The following is an 18,854-nucleotide window of genomic DNA, read 5'->3' as shown; positions in this document are numbered from 1 at the left end:
TCTATTTTATAAGCTGAAATATAAAAATAAGAACAAGCTGAATTGAATGTAAAATTTAAGTCCTCAAAATTGTCCGAATGATTTTTATTATACAAAATAAATACCTATGTATAATTGGTATTATTAAAAATATAACAATTACGATCTTCAAGTGCAGCTAGAGAGAACCCTTTTATGGCGATAAGCCCACGAGTGGTATTCGTTGGATAGTCGGCTGATTCTCGTTAAGTAATCGCTCGTGTGAATGTGCGAATACCGTGCGAATATTGTGCATTCTTGTAGTCTCAAGAAATCTTTGAGCCCGCGAAGACAACTGGGTTTTGCTACGAACACTACAATGTTCGTGACAAGTAAGTCACGCGTCAGACTTCGGTGGACAAGGCCAGGTCAAAGGGGGTCACAATCATGAGTAGATTTCGTGACAAGTAAGTCACACTTCGGTGGACATGGGCAGGTCAAAGGAGGTCACCATCATGAGGCTTGACTTGCAAGCTTTAATGCGTTTTTCCAGGACCGTGTTTTCCATTTGTAGGGCTTGGGGAAGACGAGGGTCATCAGACGGGAACATTTGCTCGGCGCGGACTGAGAAAAACACAGAAATAATGTTGACCAGTAGCTCTAAGTGTAATAGTATAGTTTCTCTTGTGAATAAAAATATCACTCGAGTGTAAGAATGTTTTCCTCGCCACCAATAGGTTTCCCGCCTTAAGAAGTTTCCCGCCCAAAAAGTTTCCCACCACAAATAGGTTAAAAAAAGTTTCCCGCCACTAACAGGTTTCCCGCCTGAAAAAGGTTTTCCGCCACTAATAGGTTTCCTGCCTAAAATGTTTTCCCGTCAAAAGTGTTTCAAACTGTTTGACGGTTGTTGTTTTTGCTGATGTACGTATGTTCCTGTAAGAACTGTGATTATTGCGAATTCCCTCTCGAATGTAATAGGAGGCCGCTGTGAGAGAGCGCCTTGCGGTATGGTCATACTCACGTCCATAACTCCACCTCTTGTCGTCTTCAATCAATCGTTGCTTTGAGCGACGCAACTCTTCCTTCAGTGCACCCTGCTGCTGTCGTAGGCCGTGGAGCTGCTGGTACCGCTCCTCGTTGGCCTGTAACGCAACAAATGTAATGCATTCAACACATGTAACGCATTCAACAAGCTTGTAACGATAGCCGTGCTTTAATAGCATGCATCAAGTGACGCTCCTGGTCACTATCAAGGTCAATATCAGTAAAGAGTTCTAGAATGTTCTACCTCTGCCTGCATGAAGCGCTGGAGTTTTTCGATGTCGTCCACGTGATAAACCTTGATCTCCACTTGGTCGTCCAAGGACTTTCGGCTGAACCAGCGGCGCGGGGACTTGGATCGAGACCTTCGATTGGTCGGTGGGGCGGAGTTACTGCGCTTGCGCCTGAATCCTGCGAACAAGTATGAAAACCATTCCATTTACACAGATCAGGTATATTATGCGACTTTAACAGCAAATAAAGGCAATCATTTGTTAGCATTTGTAGGTCGCATTGTGCTGAGCTGTTGTATAATGGGGGATCCTGTTCCTTGTTCCCAGTCTTACCTCTTCTTTTCTCCCTCACGGTCTCCCTCTCGCTACAGCTATCGCTAGACAAGTGACTGGTGTCGTTGCCGCGCATGCTCTCGTAGCCGCTGCTGCTGGCTGTTTCGGATCGTGTTGAGGCTGCTGGCAATCAAGGAGAACTTGTTAATGATGTAAGAATAGAACGCGATTTGGCGCGATTGAACTACAGGAAGGCAAACCGACAATATTTTTGTTCCACTAAGCGAAAGGGAAGTTTTATTTAAAAAAAATAACTGCTTTTTTTGTACAAACAATAATGTTTTGACAAATTTTCAAGTTCCAGTTGATGGAATTGGTATAATACTTCTCTAAAACTGCATAACACATTCGCGAGGACACTCAAATAACAACTCAAGTTAAAAAGAAAACAAAAAGGTTTAACAATGTCTTCCACGTTACTAACAAAATAGGGAACCCCACCACAGGCCAAATGGCGACGCCAAACGAGATGTTTCTGATTTGGAATAATGCGAGTTGTTACTCACAATAACCAATACAATACCCAGTTGTACCTATTGCCACACATGAAAGTAATAATAAAAATAGGCCATGTGGTTTATAATTACCTGATTTTGATCTCTTCAACGAGCGGTTGCGGCTCTGTCGTGGGCCCGGGCTTTCGGAGAAGCTACTGTCACTTGCGTGACCACTGCTATAGCTATTTCGGTCACGCACGCTAAGGCAGCTCCCCCGGTCACGGCTAGCATGGACGCTATTGCAACTCCCCCGGTCACGACTGTCGAACCGAGAAAATACATCTTAGCGTGACAAACCTCAACTTTAAACAAAATCTAGTCTTCTTTGCTTGTTTTTCCACCCCGTTCGCCTTGTATACAGTAAACCTTTTACTTACGGACACAAAGACTGCACTACTAACGAATACCTTTATAAATCCACATATCTATTTATATATATAAAGGAGCAGCTATTTCGCGAAGACAAAAAAAAAAGACTCGACGGGTTGTAGAAGCAAGGGCTTCTAGTAAACATGATGCATCCATACACCCCGGGATCAGCTGATCCCGGCTTTTGTCTACCCTCCCCTTCATCAAAAACCCGTTCAGCGGCATCATACCTGAACAGCCTGAGTTTACTGATGGACTTGCCGCGCGGCACGCACGCCGGGGTGCCTGGTACCGAGCGCTCATCCGCTGTCGTCTCCCCGCATGAGATTGCGGGCTCACTCATGATCCACACGGTGCTCGTGCTGCTTATGCCGCTCTTCAGGGTGCTCAGGGAGGCCTGTCGCAGGGCCTCACTCGGCACGCACACCTTGCTGCCGGTAGGTGTGGACGTGGTGGTGGTCTCCATCGCCGACGACATCGCCTCCAGGAAGTCAGCACCTGACAGCCTGTAGATGAGCTTGGCTTGCGAGCGCTGCTTTTGTCGGTCGCGGAATTCTACTTGAGGCGCGTAGGGAGTACTGGGACTGATCCTCTCACGGCTCAGGGTGGGACGCTTTAAGTTGCCATAGCGATCCATTTGAGGCTCACTTTGGTGAAGGCGCAATTTCCGGTCAGAAATGTCCGCCTCACTGTCCGAGACCTCAGAGCCTACGTAAGTAAGCCGAACGGTATTCGATGCACTAGGGCAGCGGTCACGGGATGAGCGCTTTCCGTCACTTTCGCTTGCATATCCTTTCTCTTCAAGTTCATTCTGCTTCCTGGCCCGGCGAGACGCTCTTTTAAGAGCAATTTCTGGTTCACTTTGATACCCGGTGTCGTTTCTATTCCTAGGCTTGTCCGACTTCCCTACTGGTCCCGGTTTAGTATCAGCTTCTGATTCGACTGGTCTGACCGTGGTGCCGCTCTTGGTGGCATCCTCGCAACCAAGGAAGGTAACACTAGTTGTAGGTCTTGGGAGAGGGGGCGGGAGCATGTACCTGGCGGTATGCGGTGACCACGGCTCTGTCTTGGCGGAGCTCTCACTAGAATCATCGCGGTACTCTTCCCTTTGCGCGGCGCTGCGGCTGTAGCACACGATGTCACTTCTGCAGCTCCGGTCCGTCCGAGAGTTAAGACGCGGTGCGCGGATCACCCGAGCTGTCTCCGGGATGGCGCGCCTCTGAGGCATCAGTGGCGGCAGTAGAATATCCTGACCAGGGGAGTCACTAGGCGAGATCACCTTACATCGTCTATTCCCGCGCCTGGGTGGGGTAGGACCCACCTGTGGTGTTGATGGTATAAAGGTATTGGGCGTTTTTCTGGGCATGGAGGTAGGAGTTGATTTTGTGGGCATGGAGGTGGAGTGATCGAGAGCGATGGAGGCCGTCGGTCTTGTCTTGTTGATGGGCGGTCCATCTACCTGGCACTCCTTGAGTTGCTCTGCTACGAACCTTTGAAGAAGGGAGCGAAGCTCGTGTTTATCGGGAGACATTGTCCTCACTTCACTCGGCTCGGTTTGCGACCCTACGTCATCCACAGTCCTGAAGTACTTAGCGGGGGGCGAGATGAAGTCGCGATCTTTCTCGTGCACGGGCGTGTTGCGGTCCGGGTTATCTCGAACCTCCACGTAAATAAAGCTATCACGATTTCGCTTCTCGTGGATGTTGATGCTTTCAGTCGACCTGTTCAGACTTGACTCCCTAGATGGGCATTCTGGGATTGGCGATAGGGATTTCACGGTTTTACTCTTTGACGTCATTCCGTCATCGCAATCTTCCTCAGTGGACGAGGACTGTGGCGAGGGGACCAGATGGTAGAACATTTGCATGGGCGTGTCCATGGCGGGGGAGCGGGGTGGTAGTTCTGGGTCGGAGTCAAGACTATCATTGGACCCTGCCCTTAACTCTAGCTCTGGCTCGGTGCCGTCTTGGACTGGCTCTACGAGTGAAAGCTGCTTGTCCAAGTCAGGGAAGGACTCTGTTGACTGCGAATGTTGGATCTCTACCCCTTGGCCCCTGTCATCCTCGTAATACACGGTGATCGTGCCCACGTCCTCGTCCTTCTCGCTCCAAGACAGCTCTGTGTCGTCAAAGTAGAACTCGTCCGGGCTGTGCTGCTCGTCTGCGGGATCTCGACGATTGTCCCGCGTGTACATCCCGTTTGGCTGACACGCCTCCACGAGCTGGGCGGTGATGTTACAGCATGGCAACGAGGCGCGGTGGTCCATCTCGAGGAGTTCCCGCGAGCCTCTCTTGCGACACGCGTCTGCTGGGTCGTTGATAGCGTCACATGTCATGAAGGAAAACTGTGGTTTTTCCGGTAACACAATGCTCTCCGCGTCCGACGACGAAGCGTCGGAGCTGCTAGACTTAGACGCATGCGCAGGCTTGATAATATTATCAACGAACGCCTCCACGTGGATGACACGTGACGAAGGCTTGTGGTAGCGCATGTCTTGAGCACTACTTGATCCGGCTTCTTCCACCACTTCTGACCCAACACCTAATAAAATCTCTGCCTTGCTCAATGCGTACTTCGCGGTTTCCTTTAAGTCCCGCTCGCTTAATTCCTGGCCCTTACCCAGAAGTAAAACGTTCTCACTCAGGAATAAGCTTTGCCGCTTTTTGTTACTGCTAGTGTCCGATTTGTATTCCTGTATTTGACAAGGTATTCCAGGGTAACCTTGGGAAATGTGATTATCTTTTGTTAAATCTCCTGAAAATTCGCTTGAATTCCCTGAAAGTTCCCGCTTTTTGGATGTTCCTCCACAAATTTGCCCGTAGCTTAATTCGGAGTCGTCAAGTTCCTGACTACAGTATTCCCTGTTTTCCAAATTATAATCTAAGTCAGGTTCGCTAGGAGGCGAACAATTCTGATCTAAAGTCTCAACTAGCGAATCAAGCTCTCGGATTTCTTCCAAGAATTCCTCTTCACAATAAGTGTCCTTAATTCTCTCGACAATTTCGTCCTGAGAGATCGATTCTTTAATTCCCCGAAAGCATTCCGCAACAGTTTCTCTGCTCGTCGGGGTCGAGTCACTTTCCTCTAAATTCAGGTATTCACCGAGTTCCAGGCCGTCTGTTCTTCCCTCACACACAATTTCCCTTACTGGCGGTTCGTCGCCAGCACCCGGTAAAACCTGCACTTCCTTGATAACAGCAGCAAAATTAATCTCCTGTTCCTTGTCCACGGTGTCTTCAACTTCCTCCTGCTGGTTTTCTATAGAGTCCAATTTCTCTTTCAGTGATCTGGTACTCTCACTCTCCTCCCATGAAGTATTACCCGCTGTTTTAGAGTACCTTCCAACCGGAGGAGGACCCTCGTGGTCCGTCAGGTCTCTGTCGCTAAGCTCGCCGTCTGGCCCGACGTAAATCACAGTATCGCAAGATTCTTCGCCCGTACTAGAGTTGTACTCCTCTTGCTCGCTGTTGCTCTGGTCCTCCCCCTCGCCTGACGCTGGGCCGTCCTCACGCAGCCTGGCCGGGATAGCTGTGGTGCGCACGCGCGGTTCCGCTGTGCGGAGACGGGGTTTTCTTATTCGTGATTCGTCACACGAGCTCTCACCTCCAGAAGAATTGGAACTCGAGCCCTGAGTAAGAAAAATAAACAGAGTTTATATACGGCCGTAATACCAGTCAGTGTCAGCGCTTGGTTATTCTGGCTTGACGAAAAAAAACAATATTCACTTTTTATATATTGTATTTTTATTTACTTCGCACTTTCAGCGGTAGGGGGGTTTAATGTATCAAAATCCTTTTCACCAGCCTAGCTTTTAGAAAGTTGTTCTAGTACGTCAAAATAAATGCTTAAAAGATGAAAATTATATAACGGAAACAACATCGGAAATACTTGCTTTATACAAAGTACTGTTTAGACTGGAATAGGTAAATCAGATTCCCTACTTAGTCACATGGTTCTTATTATTAGCTGATGTCTTCTTGTAGATGTTTTTTTTTCTTACTTGCTTCAAGAATTTTTGGGCGAACTTTCTTGAGGTGACCAAGCATATGATTATAAACTCTGTGTGTAACACTTACTACTTTAAGGGGCAAATTGGTGATCGTGTCATTTCTGAAACAAGCGCCATCATTTCGCCCCAGGAAATATAAATTGCTTCTAAAAGCCTGAATTGATTAGATGTTTTCATCGCTGCGACTTGTTTATCCTTTAAGGTATGTTATTTATTGTATCAAGTAATTATCTGAAACTCAGTACAAGGATACCTAAACAGCAAAAAAAGTAATAATCAAATGGATGAAAAATAGATTTAAGTTTAGATAAAATAAATACATAACCCTAATGATAATAGACTAAAATCATTTATCGGAGAAAATACCTAAGATGCCTAACGGACTGCCTGCTGATCTAAAAGACCAATTTTAAAATCGGATCCCTCGTCTCGTTAAGTTGAAAGGAATTCTGCCCATGGTAAAACCTTTCTCGAAAAAGTCCAATAAGAAGAGTTAAAAATAACTGTGGAATTGAAAACAGTTTACTAGAGTCAAGACATCTCCTTTTAGAAAATGTACATAACATACAAATTCCTTTGTAGAGCACGATTTCGTAGCTTCTGCCTGCTTTGAAAACCGTCCATTTGCGAGGTTTCTGTAAGTTCAGTTTGTTGGATTTAGTTGCATTTTTTCTGGTGTTTTAGCATGGTAGTACTTATTCCCCGTCAATCTAAATGGATATTTATTATCATGCGGTGCAAACAAGTTCCAGTAATTTTGTAAGCAAATTATACGGTAAATCAATCAGTTACTATTCAATCAATCAAAATCAAAATTGATAAAATCTTATCTTGGTTGGTCATGTACCATTAACAACTAGATCAGAGCTTTAATACATTTAGGATAAAAGCGCATTCACTCATGACATAGATAATTTAACTCTTTATTAGGTAGATTATTTAAGTCTTTATCACAGGTAGATAATTTAAGTCTTTATCACTCTGCTTAAATACAGAGATCGATTTTCGATTATTTTCAGCAAAAAAGTAGCAAATAATCAAAGTCTAAAAGCCAAAAGGAATAAGCGCAAAAAAATGCCAAACCTGTTCCTTTGCAATGCAGTGTCTTTGTAGCTCGATCAAACAGGAGTTCAGTACGGGGAAGCGTGTTTTTTACCACAGCACTACATAAGCACTCTTCGAGGCCGCTGTTGCGCACAGGGTTCCGTGAAATACAATGGCAATTACTGAAGCGTTTTACTGGGAGACCGAGCTAGATTAATTAACAAGTACAACCTAGAACAAACAATGGGGTTTGCTTCAGGGTGGTATATTCGGCAATGCTAAAGCTGACAACTGTTTGTACAACAATAAGTTGAAGCGTGCAGTTTTATCTTACGGAAGAACGAGTGTGAGCAACAGATGGTGGTCGAAATATTTTTTTTTATGATAAAAAATCAAATAGCAAATGTTTCAAAGCGATGAAGGAAATTGATATAATAGTACGGTTAACAGAATATAACAATATAATGAAACCTTTCTGGCCAGCGGCAGATTGGAAATTTAAAAAAATTGTCTTACTATATCTTTAATAAAGCAATCATAAATAAAATTAAATTCCTTAAAACTGAATCTGTAATACATCTACGAATGGTATATTAGGGGTATGTTACCTTGCCCTTGCGTTTTCTCAGTCGGTGGAGCCTAGATGCAAGCTGTACGGTAGAGAGCGTCTCGGCGTAGAATGGTAGTGATGGAGAGACGTGTGCGATCATGGTGGTTCGACAGGACGTGTTGCCGATAGACTCCTGCAACATGCGGGTGATCTTGCTATTTCTAGACACAACAAACAACAATCGTGAAATCGTGGCGACATTTTTTCTCTCCCTGTTTGTCACTCGATGCTTGACACTATGTACATCGTCTGCTTAGCAAAGTCTATGCTTGCCACGTGATAACTGTACGGCGTGAGCTTGACCACGTGATTACAGCAGTTCGGAACGTGCTTATAACGTGATACTTGCCTAAGTGGCACGTGCTTGTAGCGTGATACTCACTTGTGTGGCAAGTGCATGTCACGTGATTACTGTGCGACACGTGCTTGTAGCGTGATACTTACTTGTGCGGCACGTGCTTGTAACGTGATACTTACTTGTGCGGCACGTGCTTTGCGCCATTGATGAGCGCAATGATGACGTTTCCGAGGCCTGCGATAGACATGCTGCTAGCTCCGCCATCTTTTTTGGATCCTGTGTACCCCTCGCAGCTAGCAAGGTCTATGAGATGTAATCGAGATCGCCCCCCGTGCACTGAATAGCAGAAAATGATTATGATCATCAAAGAGACGTACAGACTTCTGATTCAGAAGATTCAAGTTAGAAGCGAATGAGCAGAAGCGAATTAGTGCACCATAATCATATTGATAGGCATCAGTAGAAAATCAGGAGACAACATCAACCATAAAATTTCTCATTCAAAATAAAACCCTTACCGCCTGTGCTTTTGGAGTGCTTTTCCACGCGATAGATGTGGACAGTGAAGAACATATGGGAGTTTTTGGTCTCGTCTCGCTCAGCGCTGCCATCTACCATAAAATGAAAGGAGACATGATGACAACGGCGACACGACGTTTGCATTTTTTGTTTGCATTTTTAGCAATGAAAAACAACATTACCATACAACAACAATTATACAGCGACAGCAAATGAAACAACCAATTTTTTACCATTAAAACAACAAATTTCCAGAAACAGCCAAAACAAGGACGGCAGCTTAATCACACGAGACAGCATTGCCGTGTAAAGAAGAACTCACCTGGTCCATTATCGCCAGAAGGTCGCGTGCGGGCCGCCAATGCTGCGTCAAGGTAGAAAGCGGCTTTCTCAGCCGAGGATGCGCGCAACTCGGAGGGATTGAGCAGCTAGAATGGCAGAAGACCGTGGTGTGAGAATATATTCAGACTGGCATTCTCAAAACTAACTACTATAATCCACTGAATAACTTAACACAACCAACAAAAGTTTGACTTCTCATGTCGCAAGGGAAACGGTCTACAGATAACACACATAGTTCTATTTTGTGTTGTCTAAGATAGAACTTGTAAAAAAAATTAGTGTTCCTCTTTTAACAACGGGAATGCTGGCGTGACACCTTGCTGGAACACCTTGCAATTTTGGGCCAAGCAATCCCACGTGCTGTTTTCTCAGCGTGCGCTGTTTGAATGTTTGAATGGCACCAATAAGGATTACCTGCATTCCTCCGCTTTTGCCCTCTCTCAGGAACACACTCGGGCTGACCGTCTCATTGGTACCATTCTCAGTAGACGTGGTCGCAGCGAGCAAGTCCCTCCAGTTCTCTGACCTCCCAACAATCTCAACCGCAGACACTCGGACCGAGAACTTAGTACCAGTCCTGCGCGGAGAAAGAGATGGAATCAGTCACTCACCGGATGAAACCGCGAATAAAACCACGTGGGAGTTCATGTGTGTAAACACATGGTGACTAACTTTTGTTTCTGGTCGCTGATAAGACGGAAAAGCCACGCTAGCGCACATGGCAAAACACCAATCGTCTGATCGCTCTCGTCTCGTCCCATCATCGTGAACGTTTTACCTGAAAATATGAACTTAGTAAACCGCTAAAGGCCCATCCAGCAATACTTTAGTCAATATCAATGGATGAGCTGTTGTGATTGGGGGGGGGGGGGGGGGGACATTAGAGAAGTCTGAATGATCAAACTATTTCTGTCCCACACTTGTTCATATACAAACGATAAAAATCACAACATTATACAGATTACACCGATCCGATATTACCTAGTCCAGCATGGCCATATGTGAACAGGCAACCATCCGAACCATTCACGACTGTTTGAATGATGTCCACGAGCGATCCCGAACACACTTCGGACTGCGACGCATCTGGCTCGTAAATCCCATCAAAAGCGAACATCTTCGGCGCGGCGACGCCCATCTTTCGTCGTGAATGGGACACGTGACTAACGGTACTAGGGTCGTAGAGCGTGACTTGCTTGCGTTTCGTGTCCACTTTCATGACAGAGGCCGACTCGCCTATGAAGCTCGGACAGACTCGAAGCATCACCTTCACCTATAGGGGTAACGCATGCATGTTTTAGTGCACACTACAATATTCACCTATAGGGGTAATGCATGCATGTTTTAGTGCACACTACAAAATTCATCTAGCGCAAAAAATTACAGCTATTCCAAGAGGCGCGTCGTTACAGTGCGAACAAGATCGCGCGCGGCGGTACTGACCTTGCCATCAGTCCGTTTACTTGTCTTCAGTAGGGCAGGTGGTGCGGACGGTTGTGACAAACGTAGGACTTCCTTGAACTTGGTGGGGAAAGGGTAGGGCGATGACTCCTTCTGCGCATGCCGAGGGGAGGGTACGGGGGCGTCGTGTACTGCGGGCGAACTCTCTTTGACATGGTGTTTCTTGCTTTTCTTTTTAGATGAAAGATTCAACTTTTGTGCCGCCCTATCAAATTGGGGAAAATCATTATTAAAAACTCTTCCCTTCCGTCTCCTCTCCTTCCTTCCCCTTTCCCCTCTCCTTCTCTCTTGACCGCTATCTTCATCTCCTCATACTATAGCTAGATAAACTGTGAGTAAAAGGCTCATACAAGTGCGATTCAACATCCCATGTTTAGCACGCGCATTAGTTGTACAGGCAATGCTCACGCGAGCTTGCTAGCTCTTGAGACTGTCGAGCGTTCGTATTTTAAACGAACACAGCTAATTATGTTTCTATGCGAATTAATCAGCTGTCAATAACGCTATCAATTAGATGGTACTTGATGAGCAATATATCCCTAGAGAAAGCGCACGTTAAAACCTTTGAATGTATTAGTGGGGTTTGAATGGCACTTAGCTTAACAGGCACTAAATAGTGATATGTCTGGAGTAGACTCGGTCAGGCGATGTAAAAAGTGCTAGTGGTGAACTCCTAAAATAATATACCGTACCGTTATACCGTATGGAAATTAAATAAACGGGAGATATATATTTTTGCACCTTTTGAATGAGACTATTTTAAACATGAAAAAAAAAATATATATATATAATAAATAGAAGCCCCTATTCGAGGATGATATCGAATCCTATTCTTGATGATTGATATTTTTGGTCCAACAAAAGAAAATAGTTTGTGGTAAATATATAGTTGTTAAGATACCTTTCTGAACAAATAAAAAATATAGGTAAGGAAGGAAGGTAGGGTTTTATCCTCGTATCTAGTCATACCTATAGTACGCTAAAAACACGGCAGCATCCCACTTGAAATGCGAACTGGAAGTAGTAAAAATACTACATCTTAATGCACATAAAGCATATGAAAACGCAGAGAAAAATAAACAAAGACACGAGTCTTTTTTCCTACCATGGGGCTCCCAGGGGTTCCATCTATGGCTAAACAAAAACTCCTTCACTTCAGATGTACGTTAAAGTACAGACTGTTCAAGGGAAAGCACGCACGGTGGTTAAATGTCTAGTAACTTGTGTGTTTTTCGCATCCTAATATATCTAAACAGGTTATAAACATATTCTTTTGTCCCGCAAGCATCCCATTAAGAGAAAACATATTACTTTTCGCGAGGTCCTATATTCACAACCCATTTAACAGGCCTTTCCGGCGCTAAACGAAGGGGTTGTGCTGCTTAAAATGGGCAATTACTGGCTAGAGTTCTGCGTGAATAGATCGTTTCTTTTGATATCTCACGTTGTTGATAATTATGTCTTGTATAAAAGTTCTCATTTGAGGCATTTTGAATGTGATTATTTCGCTTTGTTTTACATCCGCAGCTGTGATATTTCTTTTAGAAAAAAGAATGAGTTTGAGCGTTTTGCTATAATCCAACTTTTAAGAATATTTTTGAGATATTATCACATCCATTTTTATCGCGTATCCCCGTGAGCAGGGTTGCAACCTTTGATTTTCGTGCCACCATGGGAATAGAAAACCCATTTGAGTGTTTGTCAGCCATTTAACGTTGACCCCCCGCACAGCGTACATCCCAATATTCACTTCACGGGTGGTGTACCATTTCTGCGTTTGTAAAAACAAGGTCACCAATCGACTTGTACATTTGTACATTGTAAACATGTACAAATGGCGACGAAAACTAATAAATCTATGTAATGTTCAACAAGCTTTATCAAACAGTGGTTGCGGGGAATAGACCACAAGCCCCTATTTTTCTTTCTTTTTCTTTATTTAAGAGCTATGTTTGTTATTGTTCTGGTCTTGTTAAGGTCTTGTTGGGATCTTAGTTGTTCTTATTTCTATCTGCGTTTCTTTTTTCTTTTGATCCCTTGCATCTAACAGGTGTGTATGTACGACCTGTTGCGTTCCGAACCCAGTGAAAACTCTTGACAATGCGTAACGTAAAACCAAAAAAATCAAACACTGACTCTAAGACCATAGGATTTTTTTTATCTATATTGGATAGTACGGCCTCTGCAAACGGGAAATGTAAGGACGATGGCGGAAGCGGCAACACCTTTTGCTTTCTTTCAGATTACTTTCTTTTTAGACACGTGGTAGATTGTACAGCTTAAATGAAGGATTTATTTTATATTTTATAGAAAGAAGTATTTTATATCCGAGAAGCAAAAGGTGGAAGGCTGTCGTTGTATTCAGTTTAGAGGGATGCTTGCGTTTACTGATAATTACTTTTGAATTGCTCATCTCACATGCGAAAAAATGATTAAATCTACTAACAAAGACAGGGCCTCGGTCGGTAAGGTTTCGTAGTGTTTTGGGCTCCGGTGAATTCTAGAACAAATTGCACGCGTAAACACCAGCTGGACTTGTCACGTGTCTACGACACAGATGACGGTAGCGAGGGTGGGATAAAATGCATGCACATGCAAACGAACAAGTGATCGCCAGAAAGGGAGCTCGTTGGGTAGCGGGTATTACACCTTTTGCTGTTCATTACCAGGAAATCTACATTCATTTGCGGCAATATACGATCAATAACGCGAATATACATTCATTTTCGTCATAAAGCACTCATTTGCGTGAACACAAATTTCATTAGCGATATTTAAATCGCCAGTAACATTCAATCGCAAAAATCGACAGTCATTCGCGCCTTTCGTCATTCAAAGGCGAATAATATACTTTCATCTGCGTTTTCATTCGACAGTTAACAAAAAAAAGATAAACAATTAGGCGAATTGACAGTTAACTGCGTGCAACACATATTTATTAACATCTTTATAACAAAGAGTGAAATTCAATAGCATTTATAGACAGTCATTCACGCGAATATGATATACATTACTGGATTTATACAAGCATTTGCGCGTTCTTTACATTCAATAAAGAAAAATCTATTTTCAATAACGGTGAGTCATGTTAAAGTTCTACATAGAGCATTTCGCTGCACTTTGCATTAGCCCTCGATCAATTCACCATTCAGACATCGTAGTAAATCTGTTTGCATGAATCGGTACCACTGAGCGCATTTAGCAGGGGTTATAGTACCAATATTGCGCTGCAACGCTTGCAAAAGCAAACGCGTACGGAAAACTCCCAATGCAAGGCCTTCTTGGTCTCTAGCCGCACCCCTATCTCCCATCCGGGCTTGTACTTCTGGCCTTGGGATGTCAGCTTTTATAGCCGCTTTAAGAGAGCTTATTGCCTGCTCCACAATGTTCAAAAAGGGGCTGTAGGGTGGTAGCATTTTCAGCTCTGTTTTGGGCCCGGGTACGGCAGGGTTGCGATTTGGTGGCGCTCCATCGTAAATAAATATCACCATCTCGTCCGGGTCGGGGTTAAGTCTAGCCTGCGTAAGAAAGTCGCTGAACCGCTGTGCGTTCATGCCACCAATAATTGCCGAGTGAAATACAAGACCACTGATTGGTGATATTGCCATTGTTACGGTAATGTTCCTCCTACGCTGCCCGCAGACCTGTCTATAGGCTCGCTCTCCTTGTCTCGCCCTTGTAGCCGCATTCATCTACAAAGACCGAATGATGCACGACACCACGGTTGATTAACCAGTTGCCGTAGTCTACTCTCTTCTGTAGAACGTCAGGTCTGTTCCTTTCCGCTGGTAGGGGCCTTGTCAGCTTTACACGGAACAACATTCCATCTCGCGTTCTCGCTACCGTGCGGTCGTGAATCCTTGGTTTCAAGGGCAGTCGCCTTCTTAGTTCTTGGTTGATACGGCTGAGAGTAAGAAGGCAGTTGTCGTTGATGATATCGTTTAGGCAGTCTCTCATCTCGTCATCTACTCTTACGTTATTTCTTCCACCTCGTGGTCTTTCTTCAATTCTCCCTTCTCGTATGTATCTAGCAACGATACCACGGGCTGTGGAAGGGTTGACCCCCAATGTGTCCGCCACCAGGAGATAATCTTCCTCTTCATCTTCGAATGACCGTATAATTCGCTCGCGGTGCTCAAAGGGGATTCTATTTCTTGGAGGCATTGCAACGGTACTGAACAATGGCACGGACTGTACAGTATTGCCGAACAGAAAAAAAAATGTACAATGTTGTCTACATTTATGCCGTTATTTGTTTGGAAAGGGTTGCATAACCTTTTGTCAGAATGCGAAAGCTTATAAAATATCTAGTTTGGTAAAAAAAAAAACACTCAAATTATCTATTGTTTTATTGAAAAAAGATTTTTGGTTAATGAATGCAAAGAACGTCTAAATGTTTGTATAATCGCACTAATTTATGTCATGTCCGTATTAATGGTTGTCTATAAATTCAATTGAATTCACTCTTTTTGTTAAAGATGTCAATAAACACTAATAGATATAAGTTAAATTCATATGACTGTCAATTCGCAATTTGTCTATAGATTTTTGTTAATGATCGAATAAACACGCAGATTAAAGTACATTTTTCGCTTTTTAATGACGAAAGGCGCGAATGACTTTGATCGATCTTTGCGATTGAATGTTACTGGCGATGTAAATATCGCTAATGAAATTTGTGTTCACGCAAATGAGCCTTTTATGACGAAAATTAATGTATATTCGCGTTATTTATCGTAAATTGCCGCAAATGAATGTAGATTTCCTGGTAATGAACAGCAAAAGGTGTACTAAGAAGAATAAAATCGATTTAGTTTTCCCTGATAAAGTAAGAAAAACTCTGCATAATGTGAGTGACGAACTAAACTATCCACCGCATTCATCTGCACGGTGCTTAAGACAAAGGCATGCCGATATTCTACGATTTTATTTGTGCACAGCACACCATGGCCTTCTCACGACGCGTGTAAGGTGACCAAGTAGCCACACACACATCATGACCGCCTCACACCATGACCGCCTCACGACTCGTGTAAGGTGACCAAGTAGCCAAACGCACACCATGACCGCCTCACGACTCATGTAAGGAGACCAAGTAGCCACACGCACACCATGACCGCCTCACAACATGACCGCCTCACGACTCGTGTAAGGTGACCAAGTAGGTACACGTACACCATGGCCTTCACACGACTCATGTAAAGTGACCAAGTAGGTACACGCACACCATGGCCTTCTCATGACTCGTGTAAGGTGACCAAGTAGCCAAACGCACACCATGACCGCCTCACGACTCGTGTAAAGTGACAAAGTAGCCAAACGCACACCATGACCGCCTCACGACTCGTGTAAAGTGACAAAGTAGCCAAACGCACACCATGACCGCCTCACGACTCGTATAAAGTGACCAAGTAGCCACACGCACACCATGACCGCCTCACGACTCGTGTAAAGTGACCAAGTAGCCACACGCACACCATGACCGCCTCACGACTCATGTAAGGTGACCAAGTAGCCACACGCACACCATGACCGCCTCACGACTCGTGTAAGGTGACCAAGTAGCCACACGCACACCATGACCGCCTCACGACTCGTGTAAGGTGACCAAGTAGCCACACACATCATGACAGCCTCACACCATGACCGCCTCACGACTCGTGTAAGGTGACCAAGTAGCCACACGCACACCATGACCGTCTCACACTCGTTTAAGGTGACCAAGTAGCCAAACACACATCATGACCGCCTCACGACTCATGTAAAGTGACCAAGTAGGTACACGCACACCATGGCCTTCTCATGACTCGTTTAAGGTGACCAAGTAGCCACACGCACACCATGACCGCCTCACGACTCGTGTAATGCTGTGTTTACACTTGAGGGTCAACCTAGGTTCAGTTTGTGGTTAACTGAACCCCGGTTAGTAGAAATGCGTTTACACTTGAAAACTTAACCTCGGTTGATCATTCAGCTGGAACAGCGCCGGTGTTATCGATTTGAATTCTGAGGTCAAATTGCTGCTGCGATTATTGTGATTTTCCTGGCCGTTCTTGTTATTCTGTGGTGGCTCCTGCATACAAGATTCACGATAATTCAAGATGATCTTTTAGGGACCACCTTGCCTGATGTTTTCTCTTATGTTTGTCGTTTTCGTTGAGTTTTTTTGTGCTAGTACGTCAGGGATTCGCAGTCCCTTGACTTGAAAACAAGTTTATTGTAAAGTATTGTGTAAAATGTCCAGCAAAATGCGGAGATCTAGAAAACATGTGGTAATCTCATGACTATTGAGTAAACACTATTTGAAAAATGACTGACATCGGAAAGCGATAGCTGACAAGAACTGTCAACAGATTTGCCTGTAACCTCGGTTGGGTACGCTCAACCATGCATCCTGGAATGGTTGAGCTCAACCGAACCTAGGTTTCAGATCCTTTGTAATCGCCGGCACATAAGTGGCTATTTCGAGCGTGTTCACACACACACTTCAAATCTAACCTAGGTTGGACGTTCAAGTGTAAACACAGCATAAGGTGACCAAGTAGCTACACGCACACCATGGCCTTCTCATGACTCGTGTAAGGTGACCAAGTAGCCACACACACACCATGACCGCCTCACGACTCGTGTAAAGTGACCAAGTAGCCAAACGCACACCATGACCGCCTCACGACTCGTGTAAGGTGACCAAGTAGCCACACACACATCATGACCGCCTCACGACTCATGTTAGGTGACCAAGTAGCCAGACGCACACCATGACCGCCTCACGACTCATGTAAGGTGACCAAGTAGCCACACGCACATTATGACCGCCTCACGATCATGACCGCTCACCTGTGAAAGAACGAGGTAGAGTTGCCATCCTCGGGCCTCGCGTACAAGAGCCCACGATCACCATGCTCAGTGGTCGCGTTTCCAGGGTGACGCTGCTTGTCCTTTTCAATCCGCCTCAGAAGCTGGTCCGTGTTTGGCCCTACGACGTACCCCGGGATGTTATAATAAGCGAGGAATTGCGACTCTTCCAGCGTGTGCACCATGGAAATCGCCTCCCACTTGAGCTGGTTCAGGTGGGTGGAGCAGACCAAGCAGTGCTCGTTTTGCCAGGATTTGAGGTGGGTATCGGGGAGGTGTATTTGTCCGAAGATTCTTGTCGACAGTGAACCCTGTAAATAAGGATGATATACGTAAGCAATTGTGATGGTCGGCCGCGCGAGGACTGGTGAGACAAAAAATAATGACATCTTGCGATGCGTAATTAAAGACTTTATCACAGGTATCCGAAACGTAAAAAAAGGTTTTACTGAATTCTATTCAACAATCTATTTACCCCCATTTCCAAATTTCCACAATAATCAGTTTAAAACAGCACGCACTAATTTGAAAAAGCCCGTAGGCCTGGGCTACCTGTGGTCAATCTTCCTCCCACAATACATTGCTTTTCGAGTTTCCAAATCAGCAAACCAAAGGTACAAAAACAAAAAGTCATATTTGGACGATCGCAATGATAATGAAGTGCAAAAGAAGTCCAAATAAAATAGACACTATCGATATACTGACACTTTTGGCTGTCGTTAGTGCAAGAGGGCATAGGAATTGTATAAAGTAACGTTTTTGGTTCATGTAAGTCGTAAGAGCAAGACCCAGTACAGGAATTGTAAGTGATACTTTTGGTTGTCTGTCACCTCACTCTCAACCTTCTAATTGTTCTTGACGCTAACTGTGTTTTTATAGGGGGATAGATTTCACAATCTGATCGGAAAGCAAACATTTAGAGTTCATAACCTTAGAGTGAAACAAAAATATCAATAAGCGGCGAGCTGAAAGGGCTGTCTATTGGGGAAAAAAATATAGACTTTATCTTATGGACAAAGGGGAATAGGTCGATACGAACACAAAACCGATCATCTTGATTGAATTTCTTAAGGAAACAACTCGTGTTAACAGTCCTGAAAAAAAGGACCCGAAATTGGCGATTTAGGTGACAGTTTATGCAGGAAAGAGTGAACAGAATTGTGTGTTGAGTTTGGTTCGTGTTACCGCACCAATCAAACTGATAGTGAAGGAATTAGTGCTGGCTAGAGATAAGCCGTCCATTGCCACCGGAATCGGCGTCATTCCGCCGCAAACCGACTATCAA

The 18,854-nt window shown here is 44.5% G+C and overlaps 1 protein-coding gene across 12 annotated transcripts in view; it reads right to left on the bottom strand.

Moving 5' to 3' along the window:
- Positions 1-69: 69 nt before the first annotated feature.
- The window catches only part of LOC5521283 (kinesin-like protein KIF26B), a 49,919-nt gene continuing 31,134 nt past the window's right edge, over positions 70-18,854 (bottom strand). For 11 of the 12 annotated variants that reach the window (XM_032366408.2, XM_032366399.2, XM_032366404.2 and 8 more), the window contains 15 exons: positions 17,552-17,880; positions 10,697-10,919; positions 10,235-10,526; positions 9,926-10,031; positions 9,668-9,830; positions 9,234-9,339; positions 8,911-9,003; positions 8,572-8,728; positions 8,093-8,255; positions 2,662-6,059; positions 2,153-2,322; positions 1,566-1,688; positions 1,247-1,410; positions 980-1,100; positions 70-582 (listed from right to left, as the gene is read on the bottom strand). In XM_032366408.2, coding sequence (XP_032222299.2) covers positions 431-582; positions 980-1,100; positions 1,247-1,410; positions 1,566-1,688; positions 2,153-2,322; positions 2,662-6,059; positions 8,093-8,255; positions 8,572-8,728; positions 8,911-9,003; positions 9,234-9,339; positions 9,668-9,830; positions 9,926-10,031; positions 10,235-10,526; positions 10,697-10,919; positions 17,552-17,880 — 5,760 coding nt within the window. In that variant the 3' untranslated portion in view covers positions 70-430. The remainder of the gene's footprint in view (positions 583-979; positions 1,101-1,246; positions 1,411-1,565; positions 1,689-2,152; positions 2,323-2,661; positions 6,060-8,092; positions 8,256-8,571; positions 8,729-8,910; positions 9,004-9,233; positions 9,340-9,667; positions 9,831-9,925; positions 10,032-10,234; positions 10,527-10,696; positions 10,920-17,551; positions 17,881-18,854) is intronic. The other variant, XM_032366400.2, reaches the window with a different exon arrangement.

The sequence above is a fragment of the Nematostella vectensis genome, chromosome 2, assembly GCF_932526225.1.
Source record: "Nematostella vectensis chromosome 2, jaNemVect1.1, whole genome shotgun sequence".
In the NCBI taxonomy this organism is placed as follows: domain Eukaryota; kingdom Metazoa; phylum Cnidaria; class Anthozoa; order Actiniaria; family Edwardsiidae; genus Nematostella; species Nematostella vectensis.
This window is presented reverse-complemented; position numbering and strand designations above follow the sequence as displayed.